The following is a 19,360-nucleotide window of genomic DNA, read 5'->3' as shown; positions in this document are numbered from 1 at the left end:
AACTTCCATAGTTGTTCTAGTAAAGAAGATACACATATCTGTACTTAATACACCATTAATTCCTTTGAAGTTCAGAGCAAACATTATAATACTTTGACATTTCACATCAGCAGAAACATTCTTGAAATATTTGTAAAATTACATAATATTATAACAAAGAAGCATGCAGGGGATGATACTGAAATGATAAATGCACAGTGGGGCAGATTTTAAATTTTGGTGGAGACTTCCAACATCCTGCCCATTCTGGATTTTGTATGGTTTAGCCACTGAGCTGACCTGGCAGTAAACAGATCCTCTATTTCTCGGTTATTTGTAATTACCTCAAAATAACCTACAAACAAAATAACTTACAAAGTTATATTAAAGGTTCATTTTTATAAAGTCAAAAAGAGCAGAAAATGTGGCCTGTGGGTGAATGAAGTAGGCTATATGTGAAATTTTGGTTTCCAGAAGTGAATTGAGATGCCCTGAGATAAGGTTAGCTGAATTTTAACTGTGTATCAGGCCTCACTCACAAGGTTCCTGTATGTGCATCCCATGAATGCCCATTCGTGTAAAATATTTTTAATTACCTCCTACCTTCAACATTGAATCAGTGGTGTAGACAATCTTATGGTACCTGGTTCTGACATTTTTTTTAAAAATGGTGTGCAATAAATTGTTTTGCATGGTTGTATCTGAGTTCAGCTGTTTTCCTGATTGAACTCTGTGGCACAAGGGAGTGGACTCTTGCATGGATACCCCGTACTGCTAAAGGTGAGTCTGTACTGAAGGACATTATAGAGTGGAGTCGACGAGGGTAATAGTGGACGAGGGAGTCTATGGGTGGGTTTGGAACAAAGGGTGGGGCTGAAGGATTGAGGAGGAGTGGAAGAGATATAGAATGGACTCTTGCATAGATACTCTGTACTGCCAAAGGTGAGTCTGCAATCAAAGACATTGTGGAGTGGAGTCGAGGAGGGTAATAGTGGACGGGGGAGTCTATGGGTGGGGTTGGAAGGATTAAGGAGGAGTGGAAGAGGTAAGGGTTTGCCATTCTGGGTGTGTTGGGAATAATGAATCAATCATGGCAAAAGGAAAAGATGCCACAGGTGGGTCCATCTCAAGGTCAAAGTTCATGCAATGCTTTGAATTTGCCTACATTTTAATTAACCCTGCTGAGAGTGATGTCAAACAATGTTCTTTATAATACTGATAAGCCTACAGTTTCAACCATATCCCAGAATGGCAGGTACAACGCTGGACATTAACATGAACATAAACAGTGAACACAAAAACCTAACATCATTTCATCCATAATAACAAAATACTGTTAACTCTACTGTAGTCATAAATGCATGCCAACCATGAAGTTTGCCAGTACACTTAGTTCTATTTCTAAGCCAGTCTCAGCAAATAACTTTATTCATGTGTGCATCAATGTAATGTGAAATATTTGAAAGTGAAATTTAAATTTGAAAAACACCCCATGCAACCTCTCTACACTCAATCGTTTTTATGCTAATTGAATTGTCATTGAGCAGGAGGTTTTGGTGAAGAGTCTTGCTGTTTGACCAGGAGGTACTTCAGTGATGGTGTCAGCTGATGGTGGTTTCACTACTGAAAAGCTTCTGTCATGTGATTGCATGACGCTCCTAAATATGTCACCAGATGTTTACATTTGAATTAGAATTGTCTGGGAATCAGAATAGTAAGCAAGAAATCAACAGGGGTACCAACTTCCTGTCTCATTATCAGGAATGGCATGTCACATATTTCTTCTCATCCTGCTTCTCATAAGAACCCTGTCCCTTCCTCCTGAGTTTTCCATCTCTAATAACTCAACTTCCGACACCAGAGGTTCTGTACTGTCTTCCTTTCTCTTCCGTCAAAGTTTCCTCTCCACAGTTGTCAACAGAACTGTTCCTGTTCCATTTATCAAGTCTTTGCTGTTGTCTCATTCCCCTATTCTTACAAAATCTGGGTTATTTTGCTTTTAATCCATCACTCACAATATGATCCCATGGAAAAACACATTTTCCTTTCCTTTCTCTTTTCCAGAAGGAATGGTTCCTTTTTGATATCTTTGTTTACTCTTATAGTGTCCAGCTGGTTTTCTCTGATACTTTTGCTAGCAATCATAGGAGGTGCAATACCAATCCATTGTCTCCCGGCACATAACTGTTCAAGGTCCCAGGTAGCTATTTGATTCAGTTGTTCAAGTGTACTTCAGAAAAATAACGTGGATTTGTTGACATCTGTACTGTCAGCTCACAATAACTAGGTAAGTCATAGTAAATAACTGCTGCCTTAATAATTACAATCAAAATAGCACGAGCAAATATCCCAGTTTGTGATATATGCTCAGTTGAAACTTTTCTTGTATTACTCTATTACTGAAGTCTGTTGTTTTAAAAAAAATCTCTTCACAGGAAAAGTTCCTGAATTCACAATGGGCCTAACCAATATCATATGGACAGTAGCTAGTATAACTGCCATGATGTTATGTGTCAGATCTAATGGTGAGTTTACCATGCATTGTACATTCATTTAAAGAATATTTTTAAAAAGGTTATTAAGAAATAATGAATTTACAGAAAACATTACAACTAATGAGTACTTGTAGGTTTCGTTGCTGCTTAATATAGGGAAAGAATAATACAAATTTGGCATACAAAGATTCCACAAATAATTAGAACAAGTAGCCAAATTGCCTATTTCAGTAACATTAGCCAAAATACTTTGCACAGTCATCTCATCTCTAATGTATTTCTGCAGGAGTTCCTCAGTGTAGTGTCTTAGGCCCAACCATCTTCCAACAGCTTCATCAATGACCTTCCCAAATGCAGAAGGTCAAAAATGGGAATATTAATTGATGATTACACAATGTTCAGCATCATTTATGACTCCTCAAATTCTGAAGGACTCCATGTCCAAATGCAGCAAAACCTGGACATTATCCAGGCTTGAGGTGAAAAGAAACAAATAACATTTACACTATACAATTGTCAGACAATGAGCATTTCCAATAACGGTCAATCTAACCACCTCTCAACATTCAATAGTGTTAACCATCACTAATTACCCCGCTATCAACCATTTTGGGATTACCAGAAACTGAACTTGACGAGCCATATAAATACAGGTTACAAGCTAGAAATGCTGCAGCAACTAAGTCACTCCTGACTCCCCAAAGCATCTCCACCATCAAAAAGGCACAAGTCAGCAACCTAATGGAATACTCCCCATTGGCCTGGATGAGTACAGCTCCAGTAGTACTCAAGAAGTCTGACACCATTTAGAATAAAGCAGTCCACCTAATTAGCACCACATCCACAAGCATCCACTCCCTCCACCAAATTGCACTGTAAAAATTCGCCAAATCTCCTTAGACAGTACTTTCCAAATTCTCAAGCACTACCATCTAAAAGAACAAGGCAACAGATACATGGGAACATCATCACCTGAAGGTTGCCCTCACTTTTCTGTCTTAAAAATATATCGCTTTTCCTTCAGTGTTGTTGAGTTATCCAGCAATTCAAGAACTCACCACCAACTGCTCAAGGACAACCAGGGACAAGCAAAAAATGCTGGCCAAGCCAGCAAAGCCCATATCCCACAAGGAAATCTATTGCATCCAACAGTTTAGCAATTCATCTGAAAGGTAATACCAGAAACTGTGGTTCCAGTGAGTGTAATTCCAGAAACCAGAAACTGTTGCACATTTGTAACTAAACTGGATTACATGTTCAAATCATTGTAAGTGGGGCTTGAACCCTCAACTTCCTGACACAAAGTAAGATGTGCTGCCACTGAGTCAAAACTGACACCTATAGTTGCTTATTGATCGGTGATGTGAAATATTTGAGAGAAAGAAATCCTATCCCTTCATCCAGCATATGTTGGACTGTATGTCAAGTTGGACAGCAAAGGCTATTGATACAAAGTGCCAGCACAACAGTGGAAAACTGCAGCCTCAGCAACTTAAGACAAAAAAAGGGAAGCTGAACATATGTATGTCCTTCACTGTTCACTCACTGAAGTGGCATCTTGTAAGGGCCTTGGCCTGGTAAAATCTCTTGCTGTGATATATCAAGTTCCTAACCCAGCTCACAGAACAATAGAGATAAGATTAGAATCACAACAAACCTCTCAGTAGCATTGCATGGAACTGCAAATGACTGCCAGGAGGTGGGTAGTTGTGCAATAGATGGTAAAAAATATAAGAAAAACCAAGCTGATGTTAAGTATAGAGTTTTTAAAGTAAAGCAATGCCATTGGTAAGAGGATTGATCAGTTTAATCTATTGGACAGAGATTTGACGTTGGACTGTTTGCACTTGTTTATGTTACACATATTTATTAGTGTATTGCCTGCAGTTGATGAAAGTATTTATTTACAGGTTGGTTAATAAACCACATCTAGTTCAGGAGCAACATTTTTTCTTTAATCAATAGCATGTGGGCAAATAAGATTAAATCACTCCACAATGATAACTACCTACGTGTGAAACTAGCCTGACAAATGATGAGATATATACTACAAATATATTTGAATATGTTGGTCAGTAGTTTTTCTCTTTGAGATTAGAAATTTAAAACTTGCACTGGTTCAGTAAAAAGCATTTGTTTCAACATTCAAATAAGTGTTTTTTTATGGAAGGGCAGAGCGATGCTCTTTTTAACATATATATCCTAATCATTTGATTGTTGTCCAGAAGAATCTCTGATTTCATTATCCTCCATTATGGTGCTTTGATAAGTTGAAAAAATCTGCAATCATAGAATCCCTACAATGTGGAAACAGGCCCAACAATTCTACACCAACTCTCTGAAGAGTAACCCACCAGTCCCATTACCTGACCCTATTACTTGCATTTACACCTGACTAATGCACCTAACCTACACCTACACTATGGGCAATTTAGCATGGCCAATTCACCTAACCTGCACATCATTGGATTGTGGGAGGAAGCCAGAGCATCCAGAGGAAACCCACGCAGACGCAGGGGCAATATGCAAACTCCACACAGACAGTAACCCGAGGCTGAAATTGAACCCGGGTCCCTGGCACTGTGAGGCAGCAGTGCTAGCCACTGTGCCACCGCCTAACAGCGCAAGGGACACGGGTTCAATTCCAGCCTTGGGCAAGTGTAGAGTTCATACTTGGGTTTCCACCCACAGTCTGAGTAGATTGGCCATTCTAAATTGCACATGAATAGGATTATAGGGATTGGGTGCTTCTGGGTGGTGGGATGCTGTCTGAAAGGTTGGTGTGGAGTCAGTAGGTCAAATGGCCTTCTTCCATGTTTCATACCTGCATTGATCTTAACCTATCTAAAAAGTTAATTCAGAAACGTGAAAATCTATATGTTTTCAATTGTAATGTCTTTTACTTTCAGGTCTTTCTGTTATACAGTGTCCTGGTAAAGTCCTGGTAAAACCAGCTCTAGTTTTCCTGGTGGGATCAAACATTTCAGTCACCTGTGTATCTATAGAACAGAACTGCGACATCAATGAATTTGAATTATATAGAAACGAAAAGCAAATACAAATGGAGCGCTTTAATAAAACTGCTGCGCACCATTGGATGATCAATGTCACAACCCAAGACTCCACAATTTACTGCTACATTGATTGTGTAGATGGGGCGAAAGAGTTGGTCTGTGTAGCAAGTCTTCAACCTGGCTGTAAGTATTTATCCCAAAAAAATACCATGACCTCATATGATTCCATCATGATACACAAGACAACTCTTCTGTCTAAAGTGATGTCTTCAGTAGCACTACATAGATTGATGAAATTTAAGTCTTAGGACCCTGCCTAGAATATAATAATGTACTGTCTTATAGAAGCTAAGGAGGAAATGGGGATTCAATACATGTGAGAAAAATCACATGGTTGAACTCTGCCAAAGCAGTTCAAGTTCACCAGTGATCTTAGTCTTTAAACCAGATGAGTTATTAAATTCTGCATAGATTACAAAACTGTAAATACAATAACAAAACCAGATTTGTAGTCAATTCCTTGGTTAGAAAATTGAATTCATAGGATTGGCCATGCTTTATTTCTTTCTAAGATTGGAGGGCTAATGGAAGGAACCATTAACATTAATAGCTAAGGTTACAACAAATTGGTTATATCAATGATGAGTGATGCAGTTTGGATTTAAAAATGCCACACTACATTTCAAAGACTCATGGATCAAGTTGTAGACAACTTTGTAATTTAGAAAATGTTGTAATATACAGTATTACCGAGAAATAACTTCGAGTAATAGAGATGTACAGGATGGAAACAGACCCTTCAGTCCAACTCGTCCACGCCAACCAGAAATGCTAACCTAATCTAGTCCCATTTGCCAGCACTTGGCCCATATCTCTCTAAACCCTTCTTATTCATATACCCATCTAGATGCTGTAATTGTACCAGCCTCCACCACTTTCTCTGGCAGCTCATTCCATACTTGCACCATGCTCTGTGTGAAAAGGTTGCTCTTTAGGTCACTTTTATATTTTTCCCTCTTACCCTAAACCTATGCCCTCTAATTCTGAACTCCCTCACCCCAGGCAAAAGACCTTGTCTGTTTATACTATCCATGCCATTCATGATTTTATAAACCTTTAAAAGATCACCCCCCGGGCTCCGATGCTCCAGGGAAAACAGCCCCAGCCTATTCAGCCTCTCCCTATAGCTCAAATCCTCCAATCCTGGCAACATCCTTGTAAATCTTTTCTGAACCCTGTCAAGTTTCACAACATGTAAAACAACTTGAAGGCCTGTTTTAAGTGACTGCCATTTGCTGGTTTAGTAATAAGTCTTGCCAAGAGTGGATTCACGAAAACAAAGGTAACTTAAGTAGGGTATATCATAGTGCAAGGACAAGCATTGCCAAGGACATCAAACATGAAGACAGAATTTATGTCCCTAAAATTTAATGGAAAATTGTGAGATTTTTAGGATTGTGTGGATTTTATCAAAGATCTTTACTTAGTTTCAGCGCTATAGAGTGCCAAGCACACTTTGAGAAGCTGAAGGCAAACTGGATAAATGTGTCAGCATTGTGGAATGCTGACTTTATGAAACATTTTAATACATCAGTCGATGTTAGTGACTTGGAATTAAGTGTAGATCTTTTGCAAGATGATGAATTGGGAATGTCTAAGATGGTGGATACTTTTCTAAGAAATTAAACTAATATTAGAAAAACATATTCTTTAAAAGAAGACTTTGGAATTACTGCTAGCCATGCAGCATTTTGAAGTCTATGTCTATCATGGTTGCAATGAAACACAAATGTATATTGACTGTAACCTGCTAGCTTTTCTAGAGAAATTTAAAACTCAAGATGTAAGATGGATCCAATAGAGCCTATTGATTCAACTGTTTAATTCAACCATTACTGAAAAAGATAATCTAATAACTGTCACATTATCAGGAATGTGATTGCACTACAATAGTTTAAGAAATTTGGAAATAAATAGAAAGAAAATGACTTAATCTTGTATTATGAATGAAATGAGGATGAGAGAGTGTAATGTTTTCAGTTGCTTCATCCATGTTTTACATTCACCTGGTACTGAAATGCATTTAAAAAATGTATTTGACACTCTTGAAATTGAACTGTTTTAACTGAATATCAGGAACATATTGCTTTTTTAAAAATCAAGTGCTGCATATATTGTTGAGCTGTGCAATACAATATTCCTTTTTGAAGCAGTAAAAAGGAGAATTCAAGACTGTTTGGCACTCTTTCAAGTTAAGGATTCTGCCTAAAAATTTCCCTTGGATTGTCTTGGCTGCAGTTTTAAAAAGTTGTCAGTGTCGGTAGCAGAAGAGAAGAAATGTCCAGAGTCAGGTGTGTGTGTTTGGCGGGGGAGGTGGGGGGGAGGGTGTGTGTGTGTGTGGAGGTGGAGGGAATTGATCCAAGATCCAAGAAAGATTAAAAGAAAAAAATGATCGCAAGAAAAAAATCTAAGTACATGTAATCAATCACCAAAGCAAAGAATAACCATTACTCTACAAATAGCCTGTCATCATTGTGTAAATCAAAAGAATTGTGATAAAACAGTTTTCTGAATTTTTGATCTTTGTAATTTTGCTTACTTTATGTAAGTTCTGTTTCCACTCATAGTATTTATATTAAACCATTTGTCTTTTATCTGTTTTAATCATGATAATGTGTGTGTGTGCTTGAGTGCGTGTGTGTGTGTGTGTGTCTGGGACTTCTGAAGGGATATAGTTTAATTGTTTAGTGATAAATTAGAAATCCTTGCTTTTCACTGATCTTATTAAAGTTAGGTATATTGCAACAAATAGAAAAATAACTTCTCTATTATTTATGAAAGTCAGTGTGTAATGTTTTTATCAAATAGGAGACAGTGAGGTCTGCAGATGCTGGAGATCAGAGTTGAGAGTGTGTTGCTGGAAAAGCACAGCAGGTCAGGCAGCATCTGAGGAGCAGGAAAATCGACATTTCGGCTGGAGCCCTTCATCAGGAGTGAGGAATATTTTCTGACCTGCTGTGCTCTTCCAGCAACACATTGTCAACTGTAATGTTTTTATCCTGAGCAGCAATTAATTAGTCAGGCCAATTTGTCATTTTGGTCTTCATGCTAGGATTTTACACCTTCATACATTTTATAATAGCTTGTGGTTTAGAGTTGTATGAGTGTTGGCACATTCTTCCCATTTAATGCATGGCACTACCTAGCTTTCTTTTTTACTCTAAATTTTCTTAACTAATTTTTTTCCTCATTATTGGCTTTTTAAAAAAGAATTATCAGTTCTAATATAACCAGATCCGTGGTTGTCTCCAGAAAGTTTTGTTCTACTCATCATCCACAAACTCATCATCTAAACTTACACATCTTGTTTTTCCAGTGCAGATGTTGATTAAAATCCTACATTCTGCAAAATATCATTTACTGTGCCATCTTTATAGTGTCTCACTTATGTGGTTAATTATTACGTAAATTAATGTTTTCTCACAACTTCCTATTACCAAAAACCTTTGAATCTGATTTTTAAAAAGCCATTTAAGAATAAGACAAATAATTATTATCTCAAATTATGTTTAGATTTCAATTTTGCTGTGATTGTTATTATTAGATCCACCAGACCAGCCAAAGGATCTGATCTGCATATGGCAACATAATAAAATGATGTGTACATGGATAGCAGGGAAACAGACATTTCTGGAAACATATTATGCCCTCCATATCCAAAGGTGAGTGAGAATTTTAAAATTCTATATCTGAAAATTTTGGGTTAACAATCCTCAGGGACTACGTGTTGGGTACCAAACTGTTCATAATGATAGAAGATATGATGCTGGTAGTCAGGTAGATAGTGATTGGCCAGCAACCTATTCCAAATCAACCATGATTTGTCTGCCTAGTATAGAGTTAAGTTAGATAGAGATGGTAGCTGTCTGGGATCACCTCATCTGCCGAAAATCACCCAGAAGCACCCTTGCTAAGCTTTTAGGGCTATTTGCCAAGGAGGTTACTCTAAATATTTTTTGCAATCTTTGTTGGGAATTGTCTGGGTAACCACACTTGCCAGTTCCCTTCCTATTTCCTAGGCAGGATTATCAAGAATCTCTGGGTTTGGGAAACCCTGCTGTTTACATATTGATGACTATTTGAGGTTGGAGATGGAGAATGAATTGTAGTTAACACTCATTGAATAGGGATCCCCCAATTGCCTCCCTTATGTTATACTTCTCTTGCCTCCTCCTTCTCTGCCTCTGTAAGGTGCACTACGTTGGACATTCTTCTGAATTAGCACAGAAGAAACTATGAGCCAATAAAGCTAGCTGACCGTCAATTCAGTGAGACAGGCATAATCCTTCTATTTATTGTTTCCCCTACTGCTGAGGAAATCTTAGAACTGACTTTTCAAGCAGATCATTCCCACCTCCTCAAGCCTTATGTCAATGAACGATAAATGGATAATAATGAATCGATTCAGTGCTCCAGATAGGTACAATTCATTGGCCATCTGTGGTTCAAGCAGCAATATTCAGGCAGTGGAACTTCAACACTGACTTCATGGAAAATCTTACTCACTTTCTGTCAATACCATTAGCAGCATATAACTAAATTATTATTATTTAAATTATTTTAAATACCCATCTGCTGAACCTGAATGATGAATTGCATCAGGCTTCTTGACCAGAGAAGGAATCCCTGAGTTGAATCTATTCTTGACCTTACTTGACATGTGGCTTTTGCAGTAGCAGAGAATAGTGCTACGGTAAAGTAGGTGGGGGGGGGGGGGGGGGGGGTGTAATTCCAAGATGTGTTTTCTTCTATCAAACTGTTTATTGAAGGCTTCTGTACTGGCTCAGCCAAGGTGTAAAAGTCAAAACTAGTGATCAAAGACATATAAGCTTAAAGCAAAATGACTAGAGGAAATGTGTTTCATTTCCTAAAATTCATTTATCCTTAACTATAATTGAGATTCACTTTGAATGAGTTACACCCACGAATGAATTAGTTTTCAATTTTTTGAACTGTCTCCGACAACCCAGAAATTTAATCATATTTTCCTATAGTTGATCAATATGTACATACTTCACATGGGGAAGAATTAACTGCTGTAGTTTTTTTTTTGCATTTTGCATATGTCTTTGTATTAAAAATGGAAACTTTCTTTGTTACTGGCACTTGAAGCACTGTTCTGCAGAAATGTTGCTTGTGGTCACAGATTCTACCACAAAACCCAAATAATATTTGCATTCACAGGTGGTAATTTGGTCACTGAACAGCAAGTGTGTCATTGCAATTGATTCATTTATGAATCTATCGCCAGTACTTACATGTTTCTTTTTTAACATTTTGAGGCCAGGACAAGTTTAGCCACAAAACCAAACTGTAATTGCATGTCAATTGCATTACTAATTACATTAAGACCCAATGAAGTGTTAAACAAGGAGTTCCTCTGGTAATCAACCTCAATTGCTGGCTCACCAAGCTGAAACATCAGATTTAAAAGGGTAACTTTGATTTGTTTTACAATATTACTAAGTGATGGCGTCATCGTATTTGATGGAACTTTCTAATCAAGACAGAATATATTAGTTTTTTTTCCATGCAGTAGAGTTATAGTGCCATACAGCACAGAAATAGATCCTTGAGTCTGATTTGTTCATGCCGATTAAGTTTCCCAAATTAAACTCGTCCTGTTTACCTGCATTTGGTGCACATCCCTCTAAATCTTTCCTATTCATGTACAATCCAAAAGTCTTTTAAGTGTTATAACTGTACCTGTGTCAACCACTTTCTCTGGCTGTTCATTCCACGTACGAACCACTCTGTGAAAATTTGCCCGTCAGTTTCCTTTTAAATCTTTCTCCTCTCATTTTAAAAGTATGCCCTCTACTTTTGATCTCCCCTACTTGAAGGAAAAAAACTTTGCTATTCACCTTATCTATGCCTCTCATGATTTTATAAACTTCTATAAGGTCACCCCTCAACCTCCAATGCTCCAATGAACAAAATCTATCCAGCCTCTCCTTATAACTCAAACCCTTCAGTCCCAGCAACATCCTTGCACATCTTTTTTGAACTCCAATTTAATAATATCTTTCCTATAGAGGGGCAACCAGAAGTCTATGCAGAACTCCAAAAGTGGCCTCACCAACATCCTGCACATCACAACATGATGTCCCAACGTAACTAAATAGAGCCGGCTGCCACAAGCTGGAGCAACTATTGTCGAAGTACTTCCTTACTAACCTGATCAGAGATGTTATTAAACACCTTTGGAGCAGGTGGCACATGAACCAATGCCTCCTGGCTCAGAGACAGGAACATTACGGCTTCAGGTACTACTTGCTATCTACATTCCTCAAGTGAAAGCATGGTGTAAATTATTTTTAACCAACCTGTTCAGACATGCTGCACCACATATCTGGGATTGGTGGAGCTTGTTTCCCAGACATAGGGACATTACTACTATGTCCCAAGACCCTCTGAATCACCACTGAAAATTCCCCTTTAAGCCACTCTCCATACAGATTTTGAAATATATCATTGTTCCTTCAGTGTTGCTTGGTCAAAATCTTGGAACTCTCTCCCTAATGACCCTATGGGTCTATCTACATAAATTAGACTGCAGTGGTAGAAGAAGGCAGCTCACCACCACTTTCAAGGGCAATCAGGAAGGGCTACAAATGTGATTCCCACATTCCCTGAATTTTACATCAAAAACCAAAACAATGGCATCCATCATGGTGTATGTCAATGAGAAATTGTGATGCAGAAGTGGATAAGGAAAGTTTAGGGTGGAAAAAGTTGCAAAAATCTGCAACTCTCTCCAGACATCTGATGATTAATTTTGGTAGAAAGGAGATAAGAGAGAGCAGAAGAAGTTAAAGGCATTGCAATAGTAGAGGGAACTGACTGAGTGTGTCCATTAACATTAGTAATGGAAGGATATGCGAAGGGGGCTGTTTATAAAGCATTACAGAATCCCTGGCTCTCAAGAGGCATAGAACATAGGTACAATGTAGTTATGTTAATTTCCATAAAACAATGGGCTGAAATTTTTATCCCAAAACAAAATCAACTGAGAGTGAATTTCAGTAATTTTGTGGAGAGAATCTGGAATGCAGGGCCTGGGAAGATAGTTGAAGAGGGAAACCTCACAACCTTTTAAAACTACTTGGGATGAGCATTTGAAATCTCAGAACATTCAAGGCTATGGGACAAGTGCTAAAATGTGTGATTCGCATGGATTTACAGTAGTTTTTGTCAGTGCAGACTTGATAGGCTGTAGGGTTTCTTCTGCACTGTGTGATTCGTGATTCTAATTCCAGAGAGTTCTTGCAATTCTCTGATGTGTACTCAATGCCTATATAGCACCACACTCACTATTGCATGCCTAGCAGCAACAAAAGTGCTCACTGCTGTCAGGAGCAACTAGGACGGTGGGGTGGGGGGAACCTACGGCCTGAAGGCCGACAATATAGCCTTTTGGGGTACTAGTTGCGGCCTTCTGCTTATTTGTCCAAAAATTCTAAATACACCTTTTCTTAAAAATATATTTTTATTGAAAAATAGATTTTTTGGTATTACAACAAATATAAAACAATATAATTCAAAACAATAAAAAGAAAGAACAAGAAAAAATAAAACCAAGCTGCAAACATATACAAATGTATAAATCTATATATAAGAAAACCAACCAAATACATAAATAAATAATAACTAATAACAACTAATTAATAAATAATAATAATAATATGGCTCAGCAAGACAAAACACAGGCTCTCTGTCATCGACAGCATTAATTTACACATATTCATACGTTCGCAGTTCCCCCTCTCTGGGTATTAGACTCGTAAAACCCAATTGTTACAGCTATATAAAAGCCCTTATCAGTGTGGCAGACAGATCTGTGTCCAAGTAGTCCAAAAAGGGCCACCATATCTTATAAAAATTCTCAGTTTTATGATGCACCATACTTTTAAGAAAATCCAAAGAGATATGCTCCATGGCGGCATGGTGGCACAGTGGTTAGCACTGCTGCCTCACAGCGCATGAGACCCGGGTTCAATTCCCGACTCAGGCGACTGACTGTGTGGAGTTTGCACGTTCTCCCCGTGTCTGCGTGGGTTTCCTCCGGGTGCTCCGGTTTCCTCCCACAGTCCAAAGACCTGCAGGTCAGGTGAATTGGCCATGCTAAATTGCCCGTAATGTTAGATAAGGGGTAAATGTAGGGGTATGGGTGGGTTGCACTTCGGCGGGTCGGTGTGGACTTGTTGGGCCGAAGGGCCTGTTTCCACACTGTATTCTAATCTAAATCTAAATAACTATCTTACCCCAACCCGACAAATTCAGAGGATTTTCAGACACCCAACCTCATAGAATATTCTTTCTTGCACAAAAAGTAAGGATGTTGAAAAGTTTTTTCTTATGTACTGAATAGTGAATACACTGGGCAGACCAAGAAGGAGAAAAAGCGGGTCTATCTCCACCCTTGTCCCCAAGAACCTCTCTATTGCACGTAGCACAGCACTTCAGTATGTTCGGAGCCTGCAGCAGGACCAGAGGCAATGAGTAATTGTGCCTGTACTCATTTTGCTTTTGGAACATGTTGAAGATACTCCTGGTTTAAATTTTGATAAATGATCTAGAGTCAAGTGGACCCTGTGGAGAATCTTCAACTGTGAAGCATGGGTCCTATTGCAATCAAGATCTTTCTCATGTTTTCTGAAATATCTTGCTGTGTCTCAGGAGATCTTGATGCCCAACTTTCTCTCCCACACCCTGCAAAGCCTTTTGATTTCATGTGAAGGGCCACCTCCCCCCCAAAAAAAACAGGTGATAAAGAGTGCTGACAGAAAGCGTGTTCTTAGAGAACTGAGCACCCTCTTCTCTATCTCGGATTTGTAGGGATCAGTTAAAAGTGTAGCCCTTTTTTGAATGAAATCCCTAATTTGAAAAAAAAACGAAAGAGATCCCTGCCAGATAGCTAGTATTTCCAAGCTAACTGGTCAAATGACATCATTGTGTCCCCCTCAAATAAATCACCCATACAAGACATGCCCCTTGCTGCCCAATGTTTAAACCCTGAGTCCACCATGACCGATTGAAAACCCGGCATACCAAGTATAAGTGTAAAAAAGATGTTTTGACAATATTGCCTTCACTCTGCCGCCTTGTCCTCCATGCTTTAACAGTAACAATAACTGTTGGGTTGTGGCAATATTCCTTAACTGTCCTCAATTTGTCCAGGAACAGCAAGCTAGTAAGGGGGACCTTGCATGAGAAGTTTCAGCATCTAACCATATTGAACGAGGGTCTGCACAAGTCCAGTCACTCACATAAGATAAAAGCAAGCTTAGTTGATAGTTTTTAATATCCAGGAGATCCACTCCCCCCAGTCCATGAGGCAATTGCAATTTAGCTAACTTAATAAGGGGCTGCTTACGATGCCAAATAAAAGAGCTGAACCAGCCATTCAGTCTCCTGAATGTTTGTCTCGTGAAAATCAAAGGGAGCATTCACATAGGGTGCAATAGATGGGGGAGAATGTTCATTTTAATGAGGGCTATCTGACCTAACCAAGAAACTGGAAGCCCTTCCCATCTTCAGAGGTTTTGTTTGATTTTGATGGATAAATGCACAAAATTAGCTTTAAATAGCCGATCGAAACCTGCAGTAATGAATATATCCAAATAAAGAAACCCCCCCCGTAACCACTTAAAAGGGAATCGAGGTTCTCCCTGCAAACCAAGTATTTTCGTAAGACCACCCATAGGCATAGCCTCTGATTTTGCAAAATTGATCTTGTAACCCAAAAAGGTGCCAAACAAATTAATACATTGTATCAAACAAAGCACCAAAACTGCTGGGTTTGACAAAACGATGAGGACATTGTCCGCATAAAACAAAATCTTATGTGATTTTGATCCAACATCTGAAGCCGATATATTAGGATCCCACCAATGGCTTGATCACCAATGTAAAAAGCAATGGTGAAAGGTGACAGCCCTGTTGGCTGCCCCTAAAGATATTAAAATTGCTTGATCACACACCATTGGTGAGAACTGCAGTGAGAGAGTCACTATAGAAAACCTTTACCCATCTTATGAAGGCTTCACCTAAGCCAAACTGCTCTAGAGTATAAAAAAGTGTATAGCCACTTGACCCGGTCAAATGCCTGCTTTGCATCCAGAGAGATCACCAATCCCTGTACGGATTGTTGTTGACACGTTTGAATTACATTAAGCAACCTCCTAATATTATTGGAAGATCCGTGGCCCTTTATAAAGCGCATCTGGTCCTCTTTAATAATAGATGGCAACACAATTTCCAACCTTAACGCAAGAGTCTTGGAAAGGATTTTAAACCAACATTTAAAAGTGAAATGGGCCTATAAGAAGCACAGTCCTCCAGTGCTTTCCTTATTTATGAATAAGAGAGATATTGGCCTCTGTTAGAGATGGAGGGAGGCAATCAAGACTGTATGAGTCATTAAACATGTTGTACATCGGGCATGACAATATGCTTATAAATTCCTTATAAAATTCACTGAGAAATCCATCAGGACCAAGTGCCTTTCCACTCTGAAGCTGCTTCACAGCCTCTTGCACCTCTTGCTCTGACAAAGGGGCATTGACATAAGACTCTTATTCGGGGGATACACATGGATAAATGCGCAAACTTAGCTTTAAATAGCTGATCGAAACCTGCAGTAATGAATATATCCAAATAAAGAAAACCGCCCCCCCCCCCCCGTAACCACTTAAAAGGGAATCGAGGTTCTCCCTGCAAACCAAGTATTTTCGTAAGACCACCCATAGGCATAGCCTCTGATTTTGCAAAATTGATCTTGTAACCCAAAAAGGTGCCAAACAAATTAATACATTGTATCAAACAAGGCACCAAAACTGCTGGGTTTGACAAAACGATGAGGACATTGGGCAACCTGCCTACTGCAGGATCCATAAGACAATTAAAATCTCCCCCTACGATTTTATGCCAAGATTCATGACTCATCAATTTAGAGAATGCATCAAACAGAAATTTGAGAGCTGGACCAGGGGACAGTAGACATTTAAAATACCATATTCTTCCCCATTTATCAAAGCTTTAAGGATTACAAACCTCCCGAATGTGTCTTTAACACACTCTAGTAACTTAAATAGGAGATTCCTCTGAACCAATATGGTCACTCCCCTACTCCTAGTATTAAAAGATGAAAAGTAAACCCGATCAAAGCATTCTGCTGCTAATTCAATTTCCCTATCATCCAAGTGCATCTCCTGCAATAAAGCAATATCCACCTTTCCCTTTCTAAGACTTGAGAGTACCTTCTTCCTCTTTGATTTTCCAGGTACACCATTTAAAAGAGTCATTAGCGATAACCTTCTGCAGTAACATTTGGTCTTCAGAGAGGAAGAACTCGAATTATAAATCACTGAGCCTTAATAAAAGAAAATCCACATAAAAACTACACAAAATAAAACCACTACAGTTAACAAACCTGCACAACTTTATAAAACAAAAAGCAAAAAACAAAATAACATATAAAGCACAAATGACAATGGATAGGGGCATTCACCCCACCCAACCCCCCCCCCCCCCCGCCCAAAGGGGACATATCCACACCCGAAAACCCAATTTCCTACGCCCCTGCCAACATAGCAATCATGGCATTTAAATACCTGAACTGGGCTTATACTGCCCATAAATAGGCATCTAGCCATCCCAACCATTTCTCTTCTCCCAGCTAGTGCCACACCACAAACACAAGCAACAAAAAAGGGAAATACAAAAAAGAATAACAATGTGAACAAAGAAGTTAAAAGTGAATAGTAAGTAAGTAAATACCCCACTCATTCTCTGGTATAGCTTAATTTAGAAGTTAAAAGTAAATACCCCACCAGTCCCCAAGCATAATTTAACCCAGATTATTGCTAAAAAGTAAGAGGAAAAGAAAACCCCAACACGACTTCCTTTTTTTAAAAAAAAGGACATATCCAAACAATCTGTACATATTGAATCGTTTGAACAAAGTTAATTTGTCCACAAAGTCTCTTGCCTTCTCTGACGAGTCAAAGACGTGTTTAGATCCATTAAATGTTATCCGCAGCACAACCGGGTATTTTAGAGAGTACTGGATCTCGAGCTCCCTCAGTCTCTTCTTGATGCCATCATAGGATTTCCTTTTCCAGGTCACCGCCGCTGAGAAGTCCTGAAAAACCATGATCCTCGAGCCCTCATAAAGTAAGGCCTTCAGATCCTTCCCCTGGACTCTGGAAGCTTCCATGATTCTCTGCTTGTCTCTATAATTATGGAACTGCACCAGGATAGGGTGAGGACGCTAGTCCGGACCTGACTTCCATGTCGTGACCTGGTGAGCCCTCTCAATCTTCAGACTTCCCATTCCAGCCTCCAGATTAAGAAATTTCCGCAGCCAATCCTCAATAAATTCCATTGGTTGCTGACCTTCCTTCCCCTCTGGCAGACCAACGATCTGAATATTTTTCTCCTGCCTCTTTTCTCGAGATCATTGACATATACAGGCAAATTGCATTATCAGGTCCTGGAATCTATCCTTAGAGGAATCAGTCTCAGCTTCTACCACAGTGACCCTGTGTTCAACCTTGTCTAGCCTTTTCCCAAGGTCTCCCAGCTGCAGCTCATGTTTCTGCAGCATAATATAGATCAGGGCCAGCTTCTCTTCAATTTGCTTACCCAGCATCTCACGAGAACTCACAAGCTCCGATACCAGGGCCTGGTAAGAAGTCAAGTCTGAGGATCCTGTAGGTAGGGCCACGGCCCCAACCCTGGGTGAGCCTGCTCCCTTCTTAGGCATCACTGGATGGCGAGAATGTAGGTAAGTCACTTCTTAGAATTTTCTAGGACTCTGACTTTTTCAGAGTACTAGAATATCGCGATGACCTGGATAGTGGGTTAGGGCTTTGCCCCACCTACAATGCAGTGCGGAGCTCTGCAAAGTGATCTTCCTCGATCACTGCCATCTTGGATCCCCAAATCCACTATTTTAAATCTGTGTGCCATTTTAACATTTTTGCTGTTAACCCAGTCATGTTAAAAACTAGGAAAAGAACATTAAAGGAAAAGAATAGAGTTTTTAATGAATAATGGGAATTGTAGTATTACATGGTTGCTGTAAAAGATAAAATGACGTGTTTGTTCTGCAACACCATCATTGCAACATTGAAGAAATGCAGTGCATATCAGCATTGTGCAACTCATTAGGATCACAAATATGCTAAACTAGAAGGAGAACCCTAAATGTCTGCACTTAAGAAAATGAAAGATCAAAAGCAGCAGCAACAGTAAGTATTTAAAACAATGTCAGGACAAAGGACTGACATCACTGAAGTAGGTTATAAAATACATATATACTTGGAAGAAGAGGTAAGCCATTTAGCGATGTGGAAATCACAAAAGAATGCATTGTTGAAACTGTAGGTTGTGTAGATTCAGATAAGGTCAATAAGTACAAACAACTACTTTTTTCAAGAAGGACCATAATTGATCATCAACAGGAATTAGCCCTCAATGTAGCATAACAATTTCATCCAATAAGGCAAATCGAATACGTTCATTATTCAATTGCCTTGGATGAATCCACTGACATGACTGACTCAGCGCAGCTGTTATTTTTTATTCCTGTTATAACTGTGGATTTTCATCGCCGCAAGAATTTACTGGCTTTGGGTACTCTTATGGCGAAGACACATGGAATTGACATCTTCACTATCTTCAAAGAAAACTTCCGTGAAGCAAAACTGAATATATGTAATTTAGTAAGTGTATGCTGTTACAACATGGGGTAAACCCTCCTGCTTAATTTACACCAGCAACACAGAAAAGATTTATCTCATACAG

At 39.0% G+C, this 19,360-nt stretch overlaps 1 protein-coding gene across 4 annotated transcripts in view; it reads left to right on the top strand.

Moving 5' to 3' along the window:
- LOC122554410 (interleukin-12 receptor subunit beta-2-like) overlaps positions 1 to 19,360 on the top strand; it is a 140,523-nt gene that overhangs the window by 8,095 nt on the left and 113,068 nt on the right. For 3 of the 4 annotated variants that reach the window (XM_087990670.1, XM_087990671.1, XM_087990669.1), the window contains exons 2-4: positions 2,415 to 2,504; positions 5,384 to 5,671; positions 9,093 to 9,210. In XM_087990670.1, coding sequence (XP_087846796.1) covers positions 2,435 to 2,504; positions 5,384 to 5,671; positions 9,093 to 9,210 — 476 coding nt within the window. In that variant the 5' untranslated portion in view covers positions 2,415 to 2,434. The remainder of the gene's footprint in view (positions 1 to 2,414; positions 2,505 to 5,383; positions 5,672 to 9,092; positions 9,211 to 19,360) is intronic. The other variant, XM_087990672.1, reaches the window with a different exon arrangement.

This window comes from Chiloscyllium plagiosum, unplaced genomic scaffold (genome assembly GCF_037043375.1).
Source record: "Chiloscyllium plagiosum isolate Xiang-an unplaced genomic scaffold, Cpla_swu_hap1 HiC_scaffold_9, whole genome shotgun sequence".
Taxonomy (NCBI): Eukaryota; Metazoa; Chordata; class Chondrichthyes; order Orectolobiformes; family Hemiscylliidae; genus Chiloscyllium; species Chiloscyllium plagiosum.
This window is presented reverse-complemented; position numbering and strand designations above follow the sequence as displayed.